We start from the raw sequence: 20,272 nt of genomic DNA on the forward strand, positions 1-20,272 counted from the left end.
ACTCTTGGCTATTGTAAATTGTGCTGCTATGAACATTGTGGTGCATAGGTTCTTTGAAATAGCTTGAATTCTTGAAAGGAGATGCTAACGACCTTTGAACACTTTCTTTCCCCCAAACCTTCAAAAGTAATTTAGCTAGTCTCATCTCACAGGCCCTAAAAACACTCCTTCATCTTGAGATTGTAGTAAGAACATATCAGCTGAGACATTTCTCACAGAGTCCTAGTCACGTCAGGCCCTACACCTTGAACTTTCCTTGTGCTTAGGATTCCTGCAAGCTGGTTCCCTGCCCTGGCTCTAATATGTTCACAGAAGCCTTTACTCTTTGTCTGTAACCACAACTGCATTAACAAATGAGCTCCAAGCAGCTAACGATCTGATCTTCAGATAATTGGTCTTTGGGCAACTTTAGAGAATTTATCTATGATAGGATATTTTGTATACTTTCAAAGTCAAGTACAAGATGATCACAATTTTTAAATACTCCTTTTGAAGTAGGGAGTCTAAGAAAATCAGAGTCACTAGGCTGAGATTTCTGTTAGCCTCTGGGGCTAGTTTAGACTATAGTGTAAACAAATGATGACTGTTGTCCTCTTTGTTGAGGGGGCCAGTGGGATTAGAAAATAAAGTTTACTCAAAGTCTGCTTTTTTTTACAGTCACAATATTCTTCTCTATGAAGATGGGCATGCTGTGGTAGCAGATTTTGGAGGTGAGAGTTCCAGGAATAATACCCCCAAATAATACCAGTTTCTTTCTTCCTTCCTAGTCCATGCCTAATATGGTATTACAGGTATTAACACAGGTTTCACCCCAATAGACATACTTCTCTAAGTCATTAAAATCTTAATGGCCCTGACTTTTTAAAAGAATATCATTTATTTTTTGTTCCCTCGCTTTGATATCCTCAGCTAAAAGGAAGGAACTGAGAATTTAAAGAAGATAAAGTTTTGTTAGGGTTTCAGAATGCTAGCTGTAACCTTTGACCTTGGTTTAAGATATTTCCTTTGACGTGGGTTTGTTTCGCTTCCTCCAGAATCGCGGTTTCTGCAGTCTCTGGATGAAGACAACATGACCAAACAGCCCGGGGTCCGCTGCTGCTTGCGTGCCCTATAATTACGGAACAATTACAACGTGTAAACTCAGCATGAGAGGAGAGCAGCTTTCAGTGGAAGCAATGTCATTGTCCCAGGGGCAGGATGATGTTTTATGCTTTTATTTTCAAAAAGCCTCAAAAGAACTATTTCAAGGCTCTCCCCGAGAAATAGATTAGATACATATTTGGAAAATGTTATGGGTAAAATAATGCAGAATTTGTTTCAAATGCAACTGAAAAGTACATGGCAGGCATGGATCCTAACGTCCTTTAATTAACAGTTAATACAGAACTCACTATAAAATTTGTAGTGCACCAGCATCTATTAACAATTCATCTTGCACTTTGTTTAAGTAAAACAGCAAAAGCGGTAACATCTGAAGCAGGTATAATTGTGCTCAAAATGTCTGCAACCAAATTCATCACCTGCCTTCTTCTCCTTCACTCCCTCTTCCTCCCACCCCACCCCCCAAAAATTACACCTCTCTTTTTGGACTACCTGTGTTATTAAATTACCCAATTTGGGGTCATTTTTCATTCCTTTCTTTTCCTGCTTCCACTGACACTTTACTCAATCCTTTTTTCTGATTGTTTCTTTTTTCTTAAAGTTCATCTCTATTTCTCATTTTCTACAGCCTCATTTCAAGTCCTCATCATCTCTTTCCCGGATTATTGTAGCAGGCTCCAATCCTCTCTTCCAGTTCATTCTTTGCAAAATCAGCCAGATGTGCTTCAGTAATTTACCCCCTCTTGTAAACCATCAACAATGTCCACTGCCCACAGGCAAAAATCCAAATTCTTTTGCCTGGAAGCTTCCTGCTCTCCCCAGTCTGGCCCCAGGCACCTCTGTGACCTGTCCGGACAAGTACTCTCAACTTCCCTGTGCCCCAGCACACAAGCCATCCCCCAATCATGCCATTTATTTTCGCACCTCCATGACTCTGCCAGTGTGATGATATACAATGTACCCTACCTGGAGGAAGTCTACATTTCTTACAAGGACCAGGAAATTACATCTACTTTCATAACCTGCCCACCCTCCTGCCTTCTCCCCATACACTTTTCTCTCTGTTCTTTTGCAGCACTTTGCCCTACCAATTTGTACTCTTATTCATTCAACAAACATTTGTTGAGGGCCTACCCCATGTCAGGCATTGAGCAAAAGGCCATCAATGCAAAATGTAAATAAAAGCTTAGTCCTTGATCTGAACGAGCTCATTTGCTAGTGAGGAAAACAGGAATACAGATTTAAAACCATGTGAAGTTTCAGTGCTAAAGTGTGACAAAGAGTCGCGGGCGCTCAGGTGGCATGAACAGATGCACATCAGATGTGGGCAAAACAGAAGGGGATGCCAGGCAGAGTGAACAACGGTGTGAGCAAAGACGTAGGGGAGGAAGAGAAATACCAAACTTCCCAGCAGAACTTTGTACAGTTTGGCATTGTTGGCATGTACTACGTGAGAAAGAAAAAGCGAGAGATGAGTGAGAGAGGAAGGCAGGAAAAACTTCATGGACCATGTGGTATCCAAGTGGGGTTATTAGATTTCACTCATTGGTTCAATGCATATTTATGGAACACCTTCGAGAGGCCAGATGTTTATTAGAAACTGGGGATATTATATTATAGTGAACAAAATAAAGTTCTTCTTTCTGTGGAGCTAATATTCTACTGCAAGAAGGTAGACCCTGAAACAAGTTAACAAAATAAGTGGTGGTAAATGTTATGAAGAAAAAAAACAGAGTGTATGAGTAGAGAGTGATGGGCATGCCACTGAGACTGGGTGAGAGAGAAAGACCACATTCCATAAGAGACCTGATGTGGGAGTAATCCATGTGGGGGAAAGAGCAGTGTAGACTGGGAAGCAGTAAGTGCAAAGGCCCTGAGGCAGGAGAGTTCTTTGTGTGTTCAAGGCCAGAGTGACTGGCGTGAAGTAAGCAAGGAGAAGAATGGTGGGGTATGAGCTCAGGGCGGTGTGAGGAGTGCGTCCTCTTTGACAAGACACAGAGACTTCACCTCATGCCTGGGACATAGAGATAGCTAGATCAGTGGTTCTCAACCCTGGTTGTCCGGTTAAATCACTTGGAAAACTTTTCAAAGCACCCCACCTAAATCCAATTCCCAGAAATTCTGATTTGTTTGCTTAGGGCAAACTTTGCGTACCTGTGTCTTTTAAAGGTTCCCCAGGTGATTCTAAAGTGCAGCCAGTTGAGACTCTCTGACTAAACAAACTTTCATCAAATGGAATTGAATTGCATTTCAACAACAGCGAGTTACATCCTTTTATTGTGGTGCCTCATCTTCATTCACGGCACTACTCTAAATTTATTTTGGAGGCTATTTTGTTTCTTACCAGTTATACGGCCTTATACAAGTTTGCTAATTACTCTATTACCCTCCTGTGGAAAATTGGGCCTACTGTATGCCCACTCCCACTTAGGCAATATTGTGGCACATAATCTGCTACATAAACGGAGGCTATTTGGAATGTGAAAGCTCACATGGAAGAATTGCATGTGAGCACCATAGTCAGAATGAAGATATTCCTGGAAAGCTGTAATTATGCATGATTTCAAAACAAGGTAGACACTTCAAAAGAATTATAAGCAGCCAGCACTACACACAGAATTTCTGTAAGAATGTGCATTGGTTTCCTTCAGTGGAAACACAATGAAAGCAGGTGTTTAGCAAAGGTCATCGATGTGATTATAGAGCTATGAGGTTTTGGAGCTGGAAGGCTTTCCTCCTGTTTTGCCCTTGAGGAATCTAAATTCTGGAGAGCGTACAGACTTGCCCAGAGATGCCCCAACAGTGGTAGAGCCAAATGTCCTATAAAATGTTCATCTTCTAACTCAAAATCTAGTGATGTATTCTAAACCACAAATAAACCATACTTACGCATTTGCATTTCAGAATGGAAACATAGTTAAAACTGAAAAATATGTAATTGCAAGAAAAAATGTAAATAAGGCTATCTAAACTTGAGGATAGAACATTGTGCAGAGAAATGTAATTGTAACAGATAGTGGGCTTTTTTCCTGGGATATGCCACAAATAGCGTTCAGAGGTAACGTGTCTGGGCAAGCAAGGGGTATCTAAGAGACCTGATCCTGCCGGTGAGAAATCAGCTGATTGGTATGTTCTTGGCATTCCCTGAAGGCCTTTGTCTTCTCTATCATGAGAGCACTACTTATGGGCCTGATTTGGTGATTTCCTACATTACCACCTAAAGACCTAAAGCACAAGTGGCAAACACAAGGGCTAAATCTGGCTCTCCACCTTGTTTGTTTGTTTGTTGGTTTTTAGGGTTTTTTTAATTTATTTTTTTATTTTAATTGTTGCCCAAATACAGTGTTCTGCCTTTTACTCCCATCCCAGCCCACCTACCCAACCCTCCCCGACTCCCTCCCATTTCCACCCCACCTTGTTTTTGTCCATGTGTTTTTTATAGTTGTTCCTGCAAACACCTTGTTTTATCCAGCCCAACACCTTGTTTCTACCTGGTGGCAGCACTGAGCTCCTGCTTAAGTGTTAAAGGAGTAGTTACATGTACACAGTCCTAAAGTTATTTTGGCCCTTTGAAGGCAACCTCGAGGCTGATGTGGCCCCCAGTGAAAATGAGTTTGACACCCCTGCTAAAGGAGGGAAGATACCTCCCACAGTGCACAGGTTCACTCCTAGGGAGACGTAGCTTTCCTGGCTGAACCCATATCTGGCTATTCAGAAACTCGTAAGGTTTCTAGGGGAAAGATGCTCAGAGATAAACAAACAAACAAAAAATAAACACTGTTGCTGTGATGAAATGGTAATTTCATAAGTGACAGGGAAACACGATGACTACTCTTATTGCAATATTTTTTGGAAGAATTATGGATTTCGTGACCTTCCAATGACTTAAAATAATGCCCTTTGAAAAACTGAACAACAGTAAGCACATTATTCATGCGTAAACACACCAATTTATGCACAAAATGAGGGTAGTATTGATGTTATTTTACATTTACGTTTTTTGAGAATATCGCAAGAACACTTAACTGACCCTCACTAAGGAGAACAGTGTTCCACAGTGGAAGAATGAGACACTCGGTAAATAAGTGACTTTGGATTTTCTTGACACGCAGAACCTCCGCTGGATGGCTCCAGAGGTCTTCACTCAGTGCACTCGCTACACCATCAAGGCCGATGTCTTCAGCTACGCTCTCTGTCTGTGGGAACTTCTCACCGGTGAGATCCCCTTTGCTCACCTCAAGCCAGGTAAGCCATAGCGTCATTAAAGTTCCCTGTTTCTCTTAGTTCTGCACACTTTTACAACTTTAAGAAACTTTCTTTGTTTTTTAAATCAAAATGATTATTCTTGGTGGGGCGGCAAAGTGAGACGTAAGTAAACAATCTCAAATTGTTTGAAGGTATGGCCCAACCCAGAAAATGTAATGACCTAATTCTGTGATTTTAGACATTGACATACAAAAGTGTAGGTATATTTTATTAAAGTTTAGGGCTTTGCTTTATGTTTTAATAAAACAAGCAAATGACCATGGCCATGTGACATATAGGTGCAAGTAATGCGGGCAGTGCAATACTTACCTTTTGACAGTAGATTATAGACGTGTTTTTTTGGAGAGGGGTGAACTGAATGTAGCAGCACATAAAAATTACCTGCCGTGACTGCTTTCTGCTTGTTTCACATTGTACGAGAGAGAATTGTTTTTTCCTAAGAATTTTGTGTACACATGTGGCCACAGTTCAAAAAATGGGGCCTCGTGAGTGAGCCTAATGTTGTTCATAACATGCATTGTACTCCTGGCAAAGGCAGATGGTGGAGGTAGGGAATTTAATCTCAGGACTTGAGGTTTAACGTAAATTTTATTTGTATCTGTCTCTTCATTTTAGTTGCGTGTCCATCGTATTTTGTCACATGCTTTACCTACTTGTGTCCACCATTAGGCTGGAAGGTTCTTAAGGACAATGCATCCCTAAAACCAAGTATGCAGGAAAAGTTGTTTTCAAATTAAATCACAAATAAACTTTAAATAAATTATACTCTAAGTTCCTAGTGGTCGCTCTATCACGATCTATTAGAAGAATAAAGTCAAAGCGATCTTAGGGAAAAACTAATCTTACAAATGTGTATACTCCCAAGTTAAAGTCCTATCCAGGATCATAGTAATGATTAATATTCACGTGCAGAGCAAAAGCCACATTGCGTATCCTGTTTTCAAGGTATTCTCATTTTCATATCTTCTTTTACCCTAAAACAGTACAGTCTTTAGTGGCATTCTGCATGGTGTCTAACAGGGAGCTGTTCACAAATTATACGTTCTGTACATACTCACTGAATACAATGACTATATAATTGTCCTAATCTCTCTACATAGGTGTTTCGTGTTTTAAATTTAAATGATGAAATTTGGCCGTTACTAGGGTGTGGAGACGAGAACCCCATTCTGAACTGGACCAACACGGCCATTCGCAATGTCTTGCTCTCGCCTGCTGCTCTTTATGCCTTAGAATTTTCATTCTGAGTAAGACCGATGACTATGTAAAAAATCTATAATTCTAAAAAAATTCAATAATTCTAGACATGTTGTGGCATTTTTTATAAGAAAGAGATAAATCTTCCTTCCTCTCATCTTCTTTGTCAATCCATTCACCTGTTCTGTTGATTTTAAATACTAATACGTCTTGGATTTATTCACTACTTACCCCAATCCACCACCATCCTAACTTAAGCTACTATCTTTATCATTTATACTATATAAATTTTATATAAATAAATTTTATTAAAGTATAAATTATTGCAGTAAAAATTATCATTTTAGGTTAACAGATCGATGTTTTGGCAAATATATACAGTTGTATATCCACAAATCCAATCACAACATACAGCTTTCCTATCACTCCAGGAAGTTCCCTGCTGCCTTTTTGGAGTTAATCCACTTTTCTCGCACCCAGGCCCTGCTCAGCACTAAACTCAATCTTGTGCCTATAGGTTTGCATCTTCCAGAATGTCATATAAATGAAATTATGTTGTGTATTCATCAGCAATTCTTCTTCATTCCTGTGTGATATTCCATTGTATTCACTTACTTCAATTTATTTATGCATTGACAAGTTGATGATCATTTGAGTTACTCTCATTTTGACGCTATTATGATTGTAATTGCTAAAAACCACTCAAGTATTTGGATGGATGTTCTCACTACTCTTAGATAAATACCTAAAAGATCTTCTGGTAAGGGTTTTTCCAAGGCATTTGTACCATGATGGATTCCCGCCAGCAGCATAAGAGAATTGCACCTGCTCCATATTCTTGCCAGGATATTTTTATTATCTACTTAAAATAAAATATCAGTCACTAGAGTAACGTGTAATGCTACATCAATGTAGTATTATTTTATATTTCTCTAATAACTCAGGATGTTGATAATCTTTTCGTGTGTTTATTTGCTATTCATATATCTTTGTTTGGTAAAGTGCTCGTTCAAATTGCCTTTATTATTTAGTTGTAAGGATTCTTAGATTCTAGGTAGAAGTCTTTCATCTGTTATGTGTTTTGCAAGTATTTTTCGCTAGTCTGTGACTTGCCTTTCCATTTTATTAAAGATGTCTTCCAAACAGAAGTTTTTAATTTCAATAAAGTCTACCTAATCAAACTTTTAAATCAGTTTTTTGTGTATCCTAACTAAAATATTCTTGCTTCACCCAAGGCCACTAAGATTTCTTCCTATATTTTCTTATAGGAGACTTATAGGTTTAGGTTTTACATGTGTAAGATTGAGTTGAGGTTTTTAAAAATTGTACAAGGTGCGGGTTAAGTTTATAGCACTTTTGTTCATTTATTGAGGTTTTTATAGATTTCCATTTTTTTCAGCATGATCAGTTGAAAAGACTGTCTCCATTAAGTTATTTTTGTATGTTTGTTAAACATCAATTGACCAAATCTCTGTGCATCTTTTTCTGGACACTATTCTGCCCCACTGATGTGTCTGCCCTTATTCCCCTGTCAGATTATTGATGAATCGTAGTAAGTCTTGGAATGCAACACAAATCCTCCAACTTTGCTCTTCTTTGTTAAAATTGCTTTGGCTAAGTCTAAAGTTTTTGCTTTTTCATATAAATTTTAGAATCAGCTTTCAATGTCTACCAAGAAAGAAAAGAGAGAGAGAGAACATGCTGCATTTTTTATTGGGTTGCATTGAATCTGTAGATCAATTTGAGAAAAATTGACAACTTAAACATATTGAATCTTTTCATCGATAAAAATGGTGTATCTCTTTGTTTATTTAGGTCTTCCTTAAATTTTTGTCATTGGTGTGTTTTAGTTTACATCATACAAATCTTACATTTATTTTTTAGACTTATTTCAATGTATTTTGTGCGTATGCTATTATGAATGTTATTTTTAAATTTCAATTTCCAATTGTTCTTTCCTAATATAGAGATATAAATAATTATTTATTTAATTTCTTAAAAGATTTTATTTATTTTTTTATTGCTTTAAAGTATTTTTATTGATTATGCTATTACAGTTTTCCCAATTTTTCTCTTTCTTCCCTGCCCCCCCAAACTCCTCCATTCCCCCCAACCTTAGTTCACGACCATGGGTTTTACATGTAAGTTCTTTGAATCCTGTTTCCTATTTTTAAATAACGACATAGTACCCTATGAAAATGCTAAATAAACTTATCAGTTCGAGTAACAATTTTGTACATCTTTCTAATTTTCCACGTAATTGATTAGGTCATCTGTGAATAAAGAAAATTTTATTTTATTTATTTCCAATCTACATGTCTTTGTATCTTTTTCCTGCCTCTTACACAGGCAAGGACCTCCAGTGCAACACGGAGTACAGCAATGAGATATGTTACTCAAATCTATCTACTTCTTGAAGTTTTATCCACTACCACCCTAGTTCAAATTGCCACCTTTGTCAAATTATTGCAATAGCCATTTGACTGTTTTTCTTTTATTCTTGTTTCCCCTTGGTCTTCAGTCTCTACACATCTGCTGAAATGATGTTTAAAAACATAAACTTGATTGTGTCCCCATTGTTTCAATGATCCTATGGCTACTCGTGTTCTTAGAATTAAATCTCAACATTTTCAGCATGCCCTGCAAGACTCTCCACGGCTCTATACCTCTAACCTTGATCATATCACTTCACTTCTAGTGCTCCAATCACTTGGCCTTCTTTGGCTTCCTTTAATATGTTGCCCTTTTGCTGGCCGTTTCTTCAGTAAATGCAGTTAATGATGACTCCACAAAAAGTGCTGTGAGGATTAAATGAGATCATGTCTGTGACTGAACTTGGTGAATTGAAAACTCTGCAACTCTAAGATGAAAGATAAGGGCAAAGTGCTATACAGGGTTGAGGCTTCCTGTGATTCTATACTTGAATGGAACTCTCGTTCTCAGGAAGCCCATAGAAATACTTGCAGTCATCTTGATTCCTCTTTTTCCTTCTTTTCTTTCTTTTGTCCTCCCTCCCTGTCTTCTTTCCTTTCTTTGTTTTTTTGTACTTTTCTTATTTTTAGGCTCACTTCCTAAATATCTCAAATCTATACACGTACCACCCTCACCACTGCTACTTCCTTATTTCCTATACAGAATACAGCACAGTACCATAAACTGCATCCTGGCTCCAGTTTTGCTCACCCTCTTTTTTTCACCAAGTACCATTGTGTAGCTTTCTTAAATCTAGCTTTCCTTACTTAAAATCTCTAATTTTTTTTTCATTTCTCTTAAAATAAAAACAAAAATTTTCAAAAACAGTCTATGAAGGCCCTACAATGTCAGTCTTGCTTTCCTCCCCAGGTCTACTCTTTGTCACCTGCAGCCTCTCTGTGTTCCAGCCACAGGAAACGATTTCATTTCCTCCGTTCGCTGCATTTCCCATCACTGCCACGTGACAAACAGTAGTCATTTGTCAGAGACACTCTTCCCTACTTTTTATCATATTAACTACAATAGACTTTTAGGTCTTAAGTATTACTTCTTCCAAAAATGTCTTCCTTAATTCTCCAATATTGAGTTAAGCTCAGTCTCCTCCATGTCTTAAGTCTTCATTTATCATCATATTTATATTTAATTCATATGGTTTTGCTGTTTATTATGTTATACTTTACAAAGTTTAAAATGAATATTTCAAAGAGACAAAGATCCCCTCTCTCATGTACCCACAGAAATATTTACTATTTGGGGATAGAGAATATTATATAATAGAACAGTTTAAAATCTTGCCTAAAAATAACTTGATTCCAACATCCCAGATATTGGAATTTATACTGCTTAATTGGAGAGTTTGTTTATGATAGATGCTGAATTTTTTAAAGTTGGACAGTGACCATGCATCAAGAAATGAGACTGTTAATATCATTGCAGTGGTTAGGCAATCTAGCATATGTTTAGCAATAAATCATGTGAAGCATCAGATTCAATATAAGCAACATATTAGCCATTTGCAATAAGTAACAAATCCGTGACTACACTGTGGGGCAGCATTATCAATTACAGTAACTGCAACATTACACATGGCTCACCTCCTGGATTTAGCAGAGTCCTGTCTCCTGGGAGAAATCTAAAAGTAGAAGACAACTCTTAGCATGGACTCCTATGCAAATAATGAGTATGCATTCAGAAGAACCTGAAGTCAGGGTCTTCTTTACATAGTTATGTCTTCAAATCAACCTTATAATCTCAGGTTTAGAAAGAACTATGCCCACAGGGCCAGCAGAAGCAGACAAATGTTCAACACAGCAGCATGTGATGAACAGGAACCCCCTTGCTTTGACTCAGTAGGGCCGGAGCAACACAGCTCTGGTGAAGCAATGCTGTGAAGGAACATAGGGATGCCTGCTCACCATCACCATATCGACTAATTTCCCTATGTTTTTTAAATCTAAAAAAATTCTAAATGTTGGCAATTAACTCAGTTTTTAAGGAAATATTTTTTCAAGCTAACAGTGTATGGGCTAAAGAAAATTTGCATGATGTGTAAGGGCGTGAGTCTTGCGACCTTATGCAAGCTACTCACCCAAGCTCTATTTCAGTACTTTAGTTTCTTTCTTTTTAAAGTAGGGATAATAATACGACCTATCTCAAAGAGTTGAAATGCTGGTTGTCATTAGTGAGCACTGAGTAAATAAGCATTAACAATTACTATTATTAATACTTTTAGGTTATTATTAAGTACTCCTATGGTCAGGAACGGTGCTAGGATACGGGGAAAGCAATAAGGCATTGCCCAGGCCCTCGTAGAACAGAGAGAGAGTGAGAAAGGTACAATCAGCAGAGTGAGTCCCAACTAGACTGAAGCACAGAGTGCTTAGGCTTCTCCCAGGAGGGGTCTCCTGCTGAGACAAGTGATGTGCAAAGGATATCAGGGGTGGACTCTTAGAGCAGATGATACCTGCACTACGTCTTTAAAAGATGAGTACTGATTAAATAGGCAAATAAAGCCCTGGCTGGTGTAGCTCAGTGGATTGAGCACAGGCCTACGAACCAAAAGATTGTGGTTCGATTCCCCATCAGGGAACATGCCAGGGTTGCAGGCCAGTTCCCAGCAGGGGCCAGTCCCCAGCAGGGGATGCACCAGAAGCAACCATACATTGATATTTCTCTCCTTCTCTCCTTCCCTTCCCCTCTAAAGATAAATAAATTTAAAAATTTTTTTAAATAAATAGTGGGGAGATAGAGAAGGCATCCCAGCAGAAAACAGGATGGGCAAAATATAGATGTAGGAGAGATACACACGTAATTCAGTAGGGATAAATCAGAAAATGTAAGAGACTCAGTGGCAAGACACATGCTGTAAATGTAAAGCCAGAGCCAGATGGTGGAAGAGCCTTGTGTGTCAATGACACAAGTCACTGTAGGCTTTCAAATAGGGCAATAGTACAACTCTACTCTTATTTTTAAAATGTTTCCTCTTGCTACAAAGCGAAAGCTGGATTGGAGAGATTCAAAGCAGAAGCAAGGAAATCAGGTAATCAAGAAGAGAATGTATAAACCCTTAACCAGGGAAGTGGCTTTGGAAGAGAAAGCAGAGGCTGGCTTTAGGAGATTTTAACAGGACTTGCTAATGGATTGAGGTGGAAGCACAAAGAAGAAGAAAAAGTTGAGGATGACTTTTCAACTTCTGGTATAGCCAGCAAGAGGATGATGGATGTAGGAAGAGAACAGATTTGTGAGAGAAATGATTAGATTGGAAGGAGAAGGAGCCAAGGTGTGAAGACAAGCAGAGAGGGAAGAACCAGGCAAGATGAAAAAGGAGCTGGTGTGTATGACCTGCCAAAGAAGAGCTGTCCTGGATACATGTCAGAGAAAGAAACCAGCACCTGCTTCTGCAATTTGATTTCTCTCCTGGGCCTGTCACCTCTGTTGTATCATGAAAACTAATGGAGTCATCAGGATGAATTAATCCATCAATACATATTTTATCCAATCCATTTTCATATGAGCAGGTACCAGTTTTGTGGATCACTTTCAGATTATGGTTTGGGGCCAGGGAAGAGAGCCTCTTGTCTTCCTGGGTGATGCCAGCTGGTTTCACAAAGAGACTCCACTCTGTGCCCTGGGATTCCTTAATGCCAGGCTCTCAGTCAGAGATGTGACAGCAAATTAAGAACATCTGCCAATTTATTCTAGCCAGATTTGGGTGAGACTTCATATTGAGACTTTAACTCAGCATTGCAGACTGCAGTCCTGGAACCAAATATGGCTTGCAGACATTTTGATTTCTCACATATGGCTTTTAAAAATAAGATTTGAAATACATATAGAGAACACAGTTAAGTCATAGGCCTCATATTTGCAGCCATTTGCTATCCCTGCTTAAGTATTAGACGATTATGCTCTTCTGCATATATGATTAGGATCATAACACATCTGCATGTAACAACCTCAAAGGGCATAAGTACATTGATGATGTAGACTATGCTTTGACAAATGATAGGAAAATAGGAGTGAGCTGAAGTTCTGAAATCTTATGTTTGCTGTGCTAACCCTTATCAGTTTTTCTTTTTTTTTTTTTTTACTGAAAAGAGTGGAGCCAGCCAATAACTACACAGATCACTGAAGAGATCAAATTGGTCCAATGGATGGTGATATTTTTATGAATATAGCTGATATTAACATTCTGATACTTCATTACACTGACAAAGATTGCAATGAGAACAGACAATGGTGCAAATTAATCTATTCTTCTGACAGTCTGTAATGAGAATGGGATGTGGCTTAAAAAAATTAAGCCATTCTTAGTACAATCTCAAGATTGCAATCTTATGGTCTCTCTCAGATGCTGCATGCTCTGGTGATACGTTACTGAAAAGTGTCATTTTAACAAAGAATGTCTTCACTCTTGCTGAGATGGTAGAATGAATTTGCTTTGTTTCACCACAGCCCTGCCTATTAAAAACAATGAAGCAGAATCAGTTGTGTTTTTTAGAACATGCAAACACACAATCGAAATTGAAAAAAAAACATTCTGGCAATTTTATCTTGGTCAAAACTTACAAACAAAAAATGGTAATTTATTGTTCCTTTTTTATATGAATGCCTAAATTTACTTCTACAAAACATGAAAGAATAAGTGATAGATTACTTTAGGAATTCAGGATCTAGTAACAATGTATCCATAAGCAATGTATAGCTAATTAAGTGCGTCCCAGAGAACTGTGTAGTCATCCCCTTCACAACGGCCATATTGCATTATGAGGAGATGATGGCAGGTGAGATGGTTCATAGCCTTGTAATTCACAGTAACTCAGTGCAGTATTTTACCTGGTATTCATACTCAAAGAAAACCTCAAAAGGAGCTAGGATTTCTGGTCTAAACAGAACAGATACCATACAGCAGTGTCTTTCATATCTAGTTCTCTAGGTTCAGACTAAAGGAATTGGAAAAACCCTTAGAAATGTTGATAGTAATTATAGCAACAACAACAGCTAACACTTATTTGGAATCTATGATGTACCAGAGACTCTAAGTCCCCTGTCTCTTTCAATTCTAACAATAACCTGTGGTTTGGGTCCCATCAGGGTAAGATATATATGCTCAATGTCACATGCTAGCCCAGAGTTAAATGCATGGCTCCCTGTCCCCAAAGGCCATGCGTGTCACCCTTACACTACGTCCTCATTGCTTCAACTTTAAATTTAGAGAAATTAATACTCACAAAGGCAAATTAGTTTAATTAGGATCTTCCAGAGAGTTAAAAGTAAAGCCAGACTGGAAATCAGGCCTCTAAACTTTCTTGTAAAGAGAAGTGCTGAATAGTGATACTGCTTCAGTTTATTGAAGCCCCCTCCCCAAAGGCTTTGGACAAAAGATAGTATTGTGTACTAAATAGGCCACCAGATCTCAATAATTGACTTAATTATATTTTCAGTTGATATTAAACTAAACATTATATTCATCCTGTAATGTTTCTTGATGAATAGGAATTATTCTCTGTCCTGAAAGCATAATAATGAATAAGATATTAATTGGCACTAATCCATCATCTTCACTTGTTTGTACAAACACTGTTTACTGAGTTCTGCATACCATGATCTATATTATTTCCAGTGAAATATTATTGTAAACTATCTCATTTATTGATTCATTCAGAGCATATCTATTAAATGCCTACTAATTGCATGTCGCTGCTCAGAACAGGAGATACAGCAGTGAAAACCACAGTCACTGACCTTGAGGAACTTGTGATTCATTTCCAGGGGCAAACAATTAAATAGGTAATTAAGTATGAAACATTGTATGCTATTGTAGTACAGGGTGCTGGGTCAGGACATAGGAAGCACACCCAAAAAGAGTTCATCCAAACTACGACCTAAGTGACAGTAGATGTAATTGCAAAAAAAAAAAAAAAAAAGCAGAGAAGAGGATACTAGAAAAAAACATCACATTTCAATATTGAACCATAAAAGGCAGGGAAAAATCTAGTAATTCATGTCTTTATTAATTATGCATTCATTTACATATTTTATTGAAAAGTATAACACTTATTTTTTCTTAGCTTATTATCATTTACATAGAATGTTAATACATTCTGTCACATGAATAAATGAAGTTTAGCACATGTTATTTTGAATGCCTAGTCTGTTGTTCACTGGCCTCTTTTGAGAGACAACACTGACAATCTGTATCATAGCTTTTCTTTTTGTGATAAAGTTTTAATAAACAATGAGGAACTTGAAACCAGGGTTATGTAGACCCTTGAGGCTGACTCACAAAACTGTGTTTAATTCGACTCTCTTTGAGGATAATGGGAGAGGGAGACAGCACCTCTCTGGAACTGTGCTCTCTGATACGGCAGCCCCTAGACACACATAGCTATTTAAATGGAAGTTTATGTTAATTGCAATTATATGAAATTAAAGTTTCAGCTTTTTAGTTACACCAGCCATATTTTGAAAGTACCTAGTAGCCACACCCTACCGTGTCGAACAGCATAGAATAATATTTTCATCACTGCAGAAAGTTCTGTGGAGACTATGGAGTCAAGACGGAAGTACAGGTAGATGCACTTTGCCTCCTTCCTGGATTTTTCTCTGCCTTTTATGGTTCAATATTAAAATGTGACTTTTTTTCTGGTATCCTCTTCATGGAAAGAATTACTAACTCTCAAAACAACTAACATACAGAACTGTCAGAAAATCAAACTATATGAAAGTGTGACAACCAAGGATCTAAAGAAGCCACTTTCATCCAAACTGGTAGGAGGGGTGGAGATGGGCAGAGAGGCTAGGAGACTCAGTATGGCACAGAGAGGTGGCAGTGGTGGCAGAACGGGCACGCTCACGTTCATGTGTGGGGGATGAAAATTGGGAGGGATACCTTGAGAACAAGTAATCCCAGCCTCAGGCCAGATGGCACAGACCAGGGTTTCAGCACCAGGAAGATCAATCTCCATAACTTCTGGCTATAAACATCAGTAGGGGTTGGTGCAGAGGAAGAAACTGCTGGATTGTCCAGGTAAAGAGTCCACACAGTCTGAGAATGTATGCAAACACACCCATTCTGGGATTCAGCACCAGGGCAACAGCTGGAAGGGCATCACTGCACACAGGGAATAGGTGAACACTTGCACACAGGGAATGGGTGAAGTGACTGGGAACAGGGCAAATGCCGGGCAAAACTCCAGAAGCCAGGCAACTGCATTGTCCTCTCCCTGAGCCCTCCCGCACACAGAACCACAAAGTAGTGGAGCAGGTTGCCTGCCCTGACAATTACATAGGGCTCTGCCCCACACAATTTGCAGGTGACTTTTCTACAATAGGCCACACTACTAAGACAGGGAGTCAAGGCAGCTCTACCTATTACACAGAAACAAACCCAGGGAGGCTGCCAAATTGAGGAGACAATAAAATATGGTCCAAATGAAAGAACAGAACAAAACCCCAGAAAAAGAACTAAACAAAACAGAGATAACCAATCTACCAATTACAGAGTTTAAAACACTACTGATCAGGACACTCAAAGGACTCATCAAGTATGGTAATAACATAAAAGAAGAAATGACGGTTACACTAAGTGAAATAAGGAAAAATCTACAGGGAACTAATAGTGAAGGGGAGGAAGATGGGATTCAAATTAACGATTTGGAACATAAGGAAGAAATTAGCATTCAACCAGAACAGCAAAAAGAAATAAGAACTGAAAAAAAAAAACGAGAATAGCATAAGAAGCTTCTGGGACATCTTCAAATGTACCAACATCCAAATCATAGGGATGCCCAAAGGAAAAGTAGAAGAGCAAGAATTTGAAAACTTACTTGAAAAAATAATGAAAGAAAATGTCCCTACTTTGGTGAATGAAGTAGACATGCAAGTTCAGGGAGCACAGAGAGACCCAAACAAGTTGGACCCAAAGAGGACTATATGAAGACACATGATTAAAATGCCAAAGGTTAATGATAAAGAAAAACCTTAAAAGCATTAAGAGAAAATCAGAGAGTTCCAATAAGATAATCAGCTGGTTTCCTCAAAAAAATCTTTGAAGGCAAGAAGGGACTGGCAAGAAGTATTCGAAGTCATGAAAGGCAAGGACCTGCACCCAAGGTTACTCTATCCAGCAAAGCTCTCATTTAGAATGGAAGGGCAGATAAAGTGCTTCCCAGATGATGTAAAGTTAAAGGAGTTCATCATTACCAAGTCCTTATTATATGCAATGTTAAAAGGAACTTATTTAAGAAAAAGAGGAATATCAAAACCATGAACATTAAAATGGCAACAAATTAACAACTATTAACAACTTAATCTAAAATTAAAAAATAGCCATGGCTGGTGTAGCTCAGTGGATTGAGCACAGGCCTGTGAAGCAAAAGGTTGCTGGTTCAATTCCCAATCAGGGAATATGCCTGGGTTGCAAGCCAGGTCCCCAGTGGGGACACATGAGAGGCAACCACACATAGATGTTTCTCTCCCACTCTTCCTCCTTCTCTTTCCCTCTCTCTAAAAAGAAATATAAATAAAATATTTTAAAATAAAAAACCTAGGCAAACAACTAGAACATGAACAGAATTCTAGATATGAATATCATTTAGAGGGTTATCAACTGGGAGGGGGGTGGAAATGAGGGGGAGGTGCAGGGATTAATTGGTAGGTACAAAATAGACAGGAGGATGTTAAAAATAGTATAGGAAATGGAAAAGCCAAAGAACTTATGTGCATGACCCATGGACATGAACTAAGAGGGGAGGATGCTGGAAGGAAGGAAGGGTACCAGATGGAGGGGGACAAAGGGGGAAAAATTGGGACAACTGTAATAAGCAATTAAAAAGTATATATATGTATATATATGTATATACATATATATATATATATATTTAAAGTTCTGTTGAACAGCCCTAGCCCAGAAGCCACATTATAAGCTTTACTATTGATAATTATTTCAGATAGTGCTGATGAAAGAATAGGTGCTCAATAAATAGTTTTTGCTATTTTTAATTTAGCCTTATTCTCTTTCAATAGTAGTTTTCTCTGTAAAAATAGAAATTAATATTTACATAAGTCATTTAATATATTTCATGTAGCAATCAAGGTAAAATGTGATTAATGGGTTGACAGTGACATCTGAATCAGGAGTAGCAGAAAGTTCCCCAGCTGCTAGTGTGTCATGGCCACTTAGGCAAGATGGGCAAAGCAATGTCAAAGGTGATGAATTTCTGTCCCATGACTCCTCATGTCACATTGCCCACTAGTCAGAGTTGCTCGTGAGTAGTGTCCCTGCCAAGAACTCACAAAGCAAAAGGGAAAAGTTGCCAGGGCTTTGCAGAATCTGCTTTGAATAATGAAGAATTAAATATCATTCATCTTAAACTGACTTTGCAGACACAGTGCCAAAAAGTGAACAACTTTGTATACTTGATATCAGAGCCTAAGAGAGCTTCAGAGGAGATGTTTGGCGCCTGCATCTGAGCTTAACTCACTTTGTGAACAGTCTCTCCCCACCCATTACGATATGTGTCATTAGCTTGAATGTGTTCACTACACTGCTTTATGTGCCTATAGTTGCTCCAGCTCAACAACATTCAAATGGTCATAAGGTGAAAAAGTAGAGTTAGATCAGTGATCATTAAGCATCAGTTTGTTTGCTTACTCGTTCACTGATCTCAAAAAGAATTCAAAAATAGTCAAGAGTAGCCAATGGAAGAAGCCTAACATGCCTAGTTTTTTATAACACAAAAGATACATTTTATGAGTCATGTTAAGTTTGCTAAGTATGATTTGATCAACCTTTTGTTCCTTTGTTTTCTCAGTGTTAGCAACTGGTGAGGGCCAACACAGGTTTGCCTTCGCCCTTCTTTGGTCCCTGGGGGCAGAGTCTCCGATCAGCACAGCTCCAACCCCTCCCCCATTCCCAGGGGATGTGCTCCCAGGGGGCATGGTCCTCATTTCAGGGGGGCAAAGGGCATGAACTAAAATTTTAAAGACAAATAATAAACGTTTGGGAAAACATTAATCCTCGCTAATCAGTAAAGAACAAAATTTAAACAACAATGAGTAAGCTGATATATTTGTCTCTGATATTAGCAAAATCTTTTATAAAGTGAGAAAATCTAATTCTAAATCTAAAAATTTACTTACAGTCTCGCTATTGAAAGTATAAATTACTACAATTATTCAGAAAAACAATTTTTAAGTATGTATAAAAAGTCTTTAGCTATCCCCTTTGATATATTAATTTTACCTCTCAAAATAACCTAGGTAGTTTGTGAAATCAAGAAATTCATATTGAAAAAGACATTCTTTGAAGTGCTTATTTGAACATAAAATTGAGGAATGATTAAGTAAATCACACTAAGTGGAGAGTCATTAAAAATATATTAGCATGGAGATTTAACATTGGAAATGCTTATATTTAATTTAAGGAAAGAAGTATTACATAATTATATATTAGAAATAAGCTCAATGATGTAAATATAAGAAACACTTAAAATATGTTTACATGTGTTTCCTCTGAATACAATTTTATTCTCTTGAATTCTCTTCATTTTCTAAAATTTTACAAAGGATAAGTATAAATTTCACATTTGGCAAAATTAGGTGCTAATTCTGACCGACCCATGAAGGAGACCGTTCAGTTACGCTGCATATGATTTCACTGCACCAGATCCTTAAACAGAACCGAAGGGGAGCAAACTCAGGTGCAGAGGGAGTGGTTGAGGGTCAGACCTCTAGCCTTTACCATACAGACAGATGCTTATGACATCACAATCTAGAAAACAGGAAGGAGCCATGCCCTGGAACTTGAGCTCCCACTGGTGCAGAGTCCAATGGGAAGAATAAAAAGAGCTTCGCGTGTTGTTCACAAAGAATTTTTAATGTGAAGTGGCTGAAGAGATCATGGAATCTGGAACAAGAGGCTACAGCAACCACTAGTCAGATTCAATTCTTTTGATGAATTAAAAACTCATCACATACACACACCAAAACATGACAGTAACACTCATACATACTTTGCATGGTTGTCAGGGGGGTCAAAAAAGCCTGTACATGCCATGATGCCTGACATGAAGTGTAATTTAATAAAAAATAGTTATAGGCTTGGTTTCCAAGGGAGTAGAGAAATCACGGGTTGCAGAACAGAAAAATAATCAGCAATCAGTAATCTACGATGAAGTTCCAAGAATCATAATGTAGTAACAGGGATTTTGAGATGAGCAATATTCAGAAATGC

At 38.1% G+C, this 20,272-nt stretch overlaps 1 protein-coding gene across 1 annotated transcript in view; it reads left to right on the forward strand.

Moving 5' to 3' along the window:
• The window catches only part of TNNI3K (TNNI3 interacting kinase), a 277,088-nt gene that overhangs the window by 174,279 nt on the left and 82,537 nt on the right, over window positions 1–20,272 (forward strand). The window contains 3 exon segments of the mRNA XM_037141086.2: window positions 658–710; window positions 1,035–1,087; window positions 5,214–5,346. Coding sequence (XP_036996981.1) covers window positions 658–710; window positions 1,035–1,087; window positions 5,214–5,346 — 239 coding nt within the window.

The sequence above is a fragment of the Artibeus jamaicensis genome, unplaced genomic scaffold (genome assembly GCF_021234435.1).
Source record: "Artibeus jamaicensis isolate MK-2021 breed Jamaican fruit bat unplaced genomic scaffold, CSHL_Jam_final scaffold_1019, whole genome shotgun sequence".
NCBI lineage: Eukaryota > Metazoa > Chordata > Mammalia > Chiroptera > Phyllostomidae > Artibeus > Artibeus jamaicensis.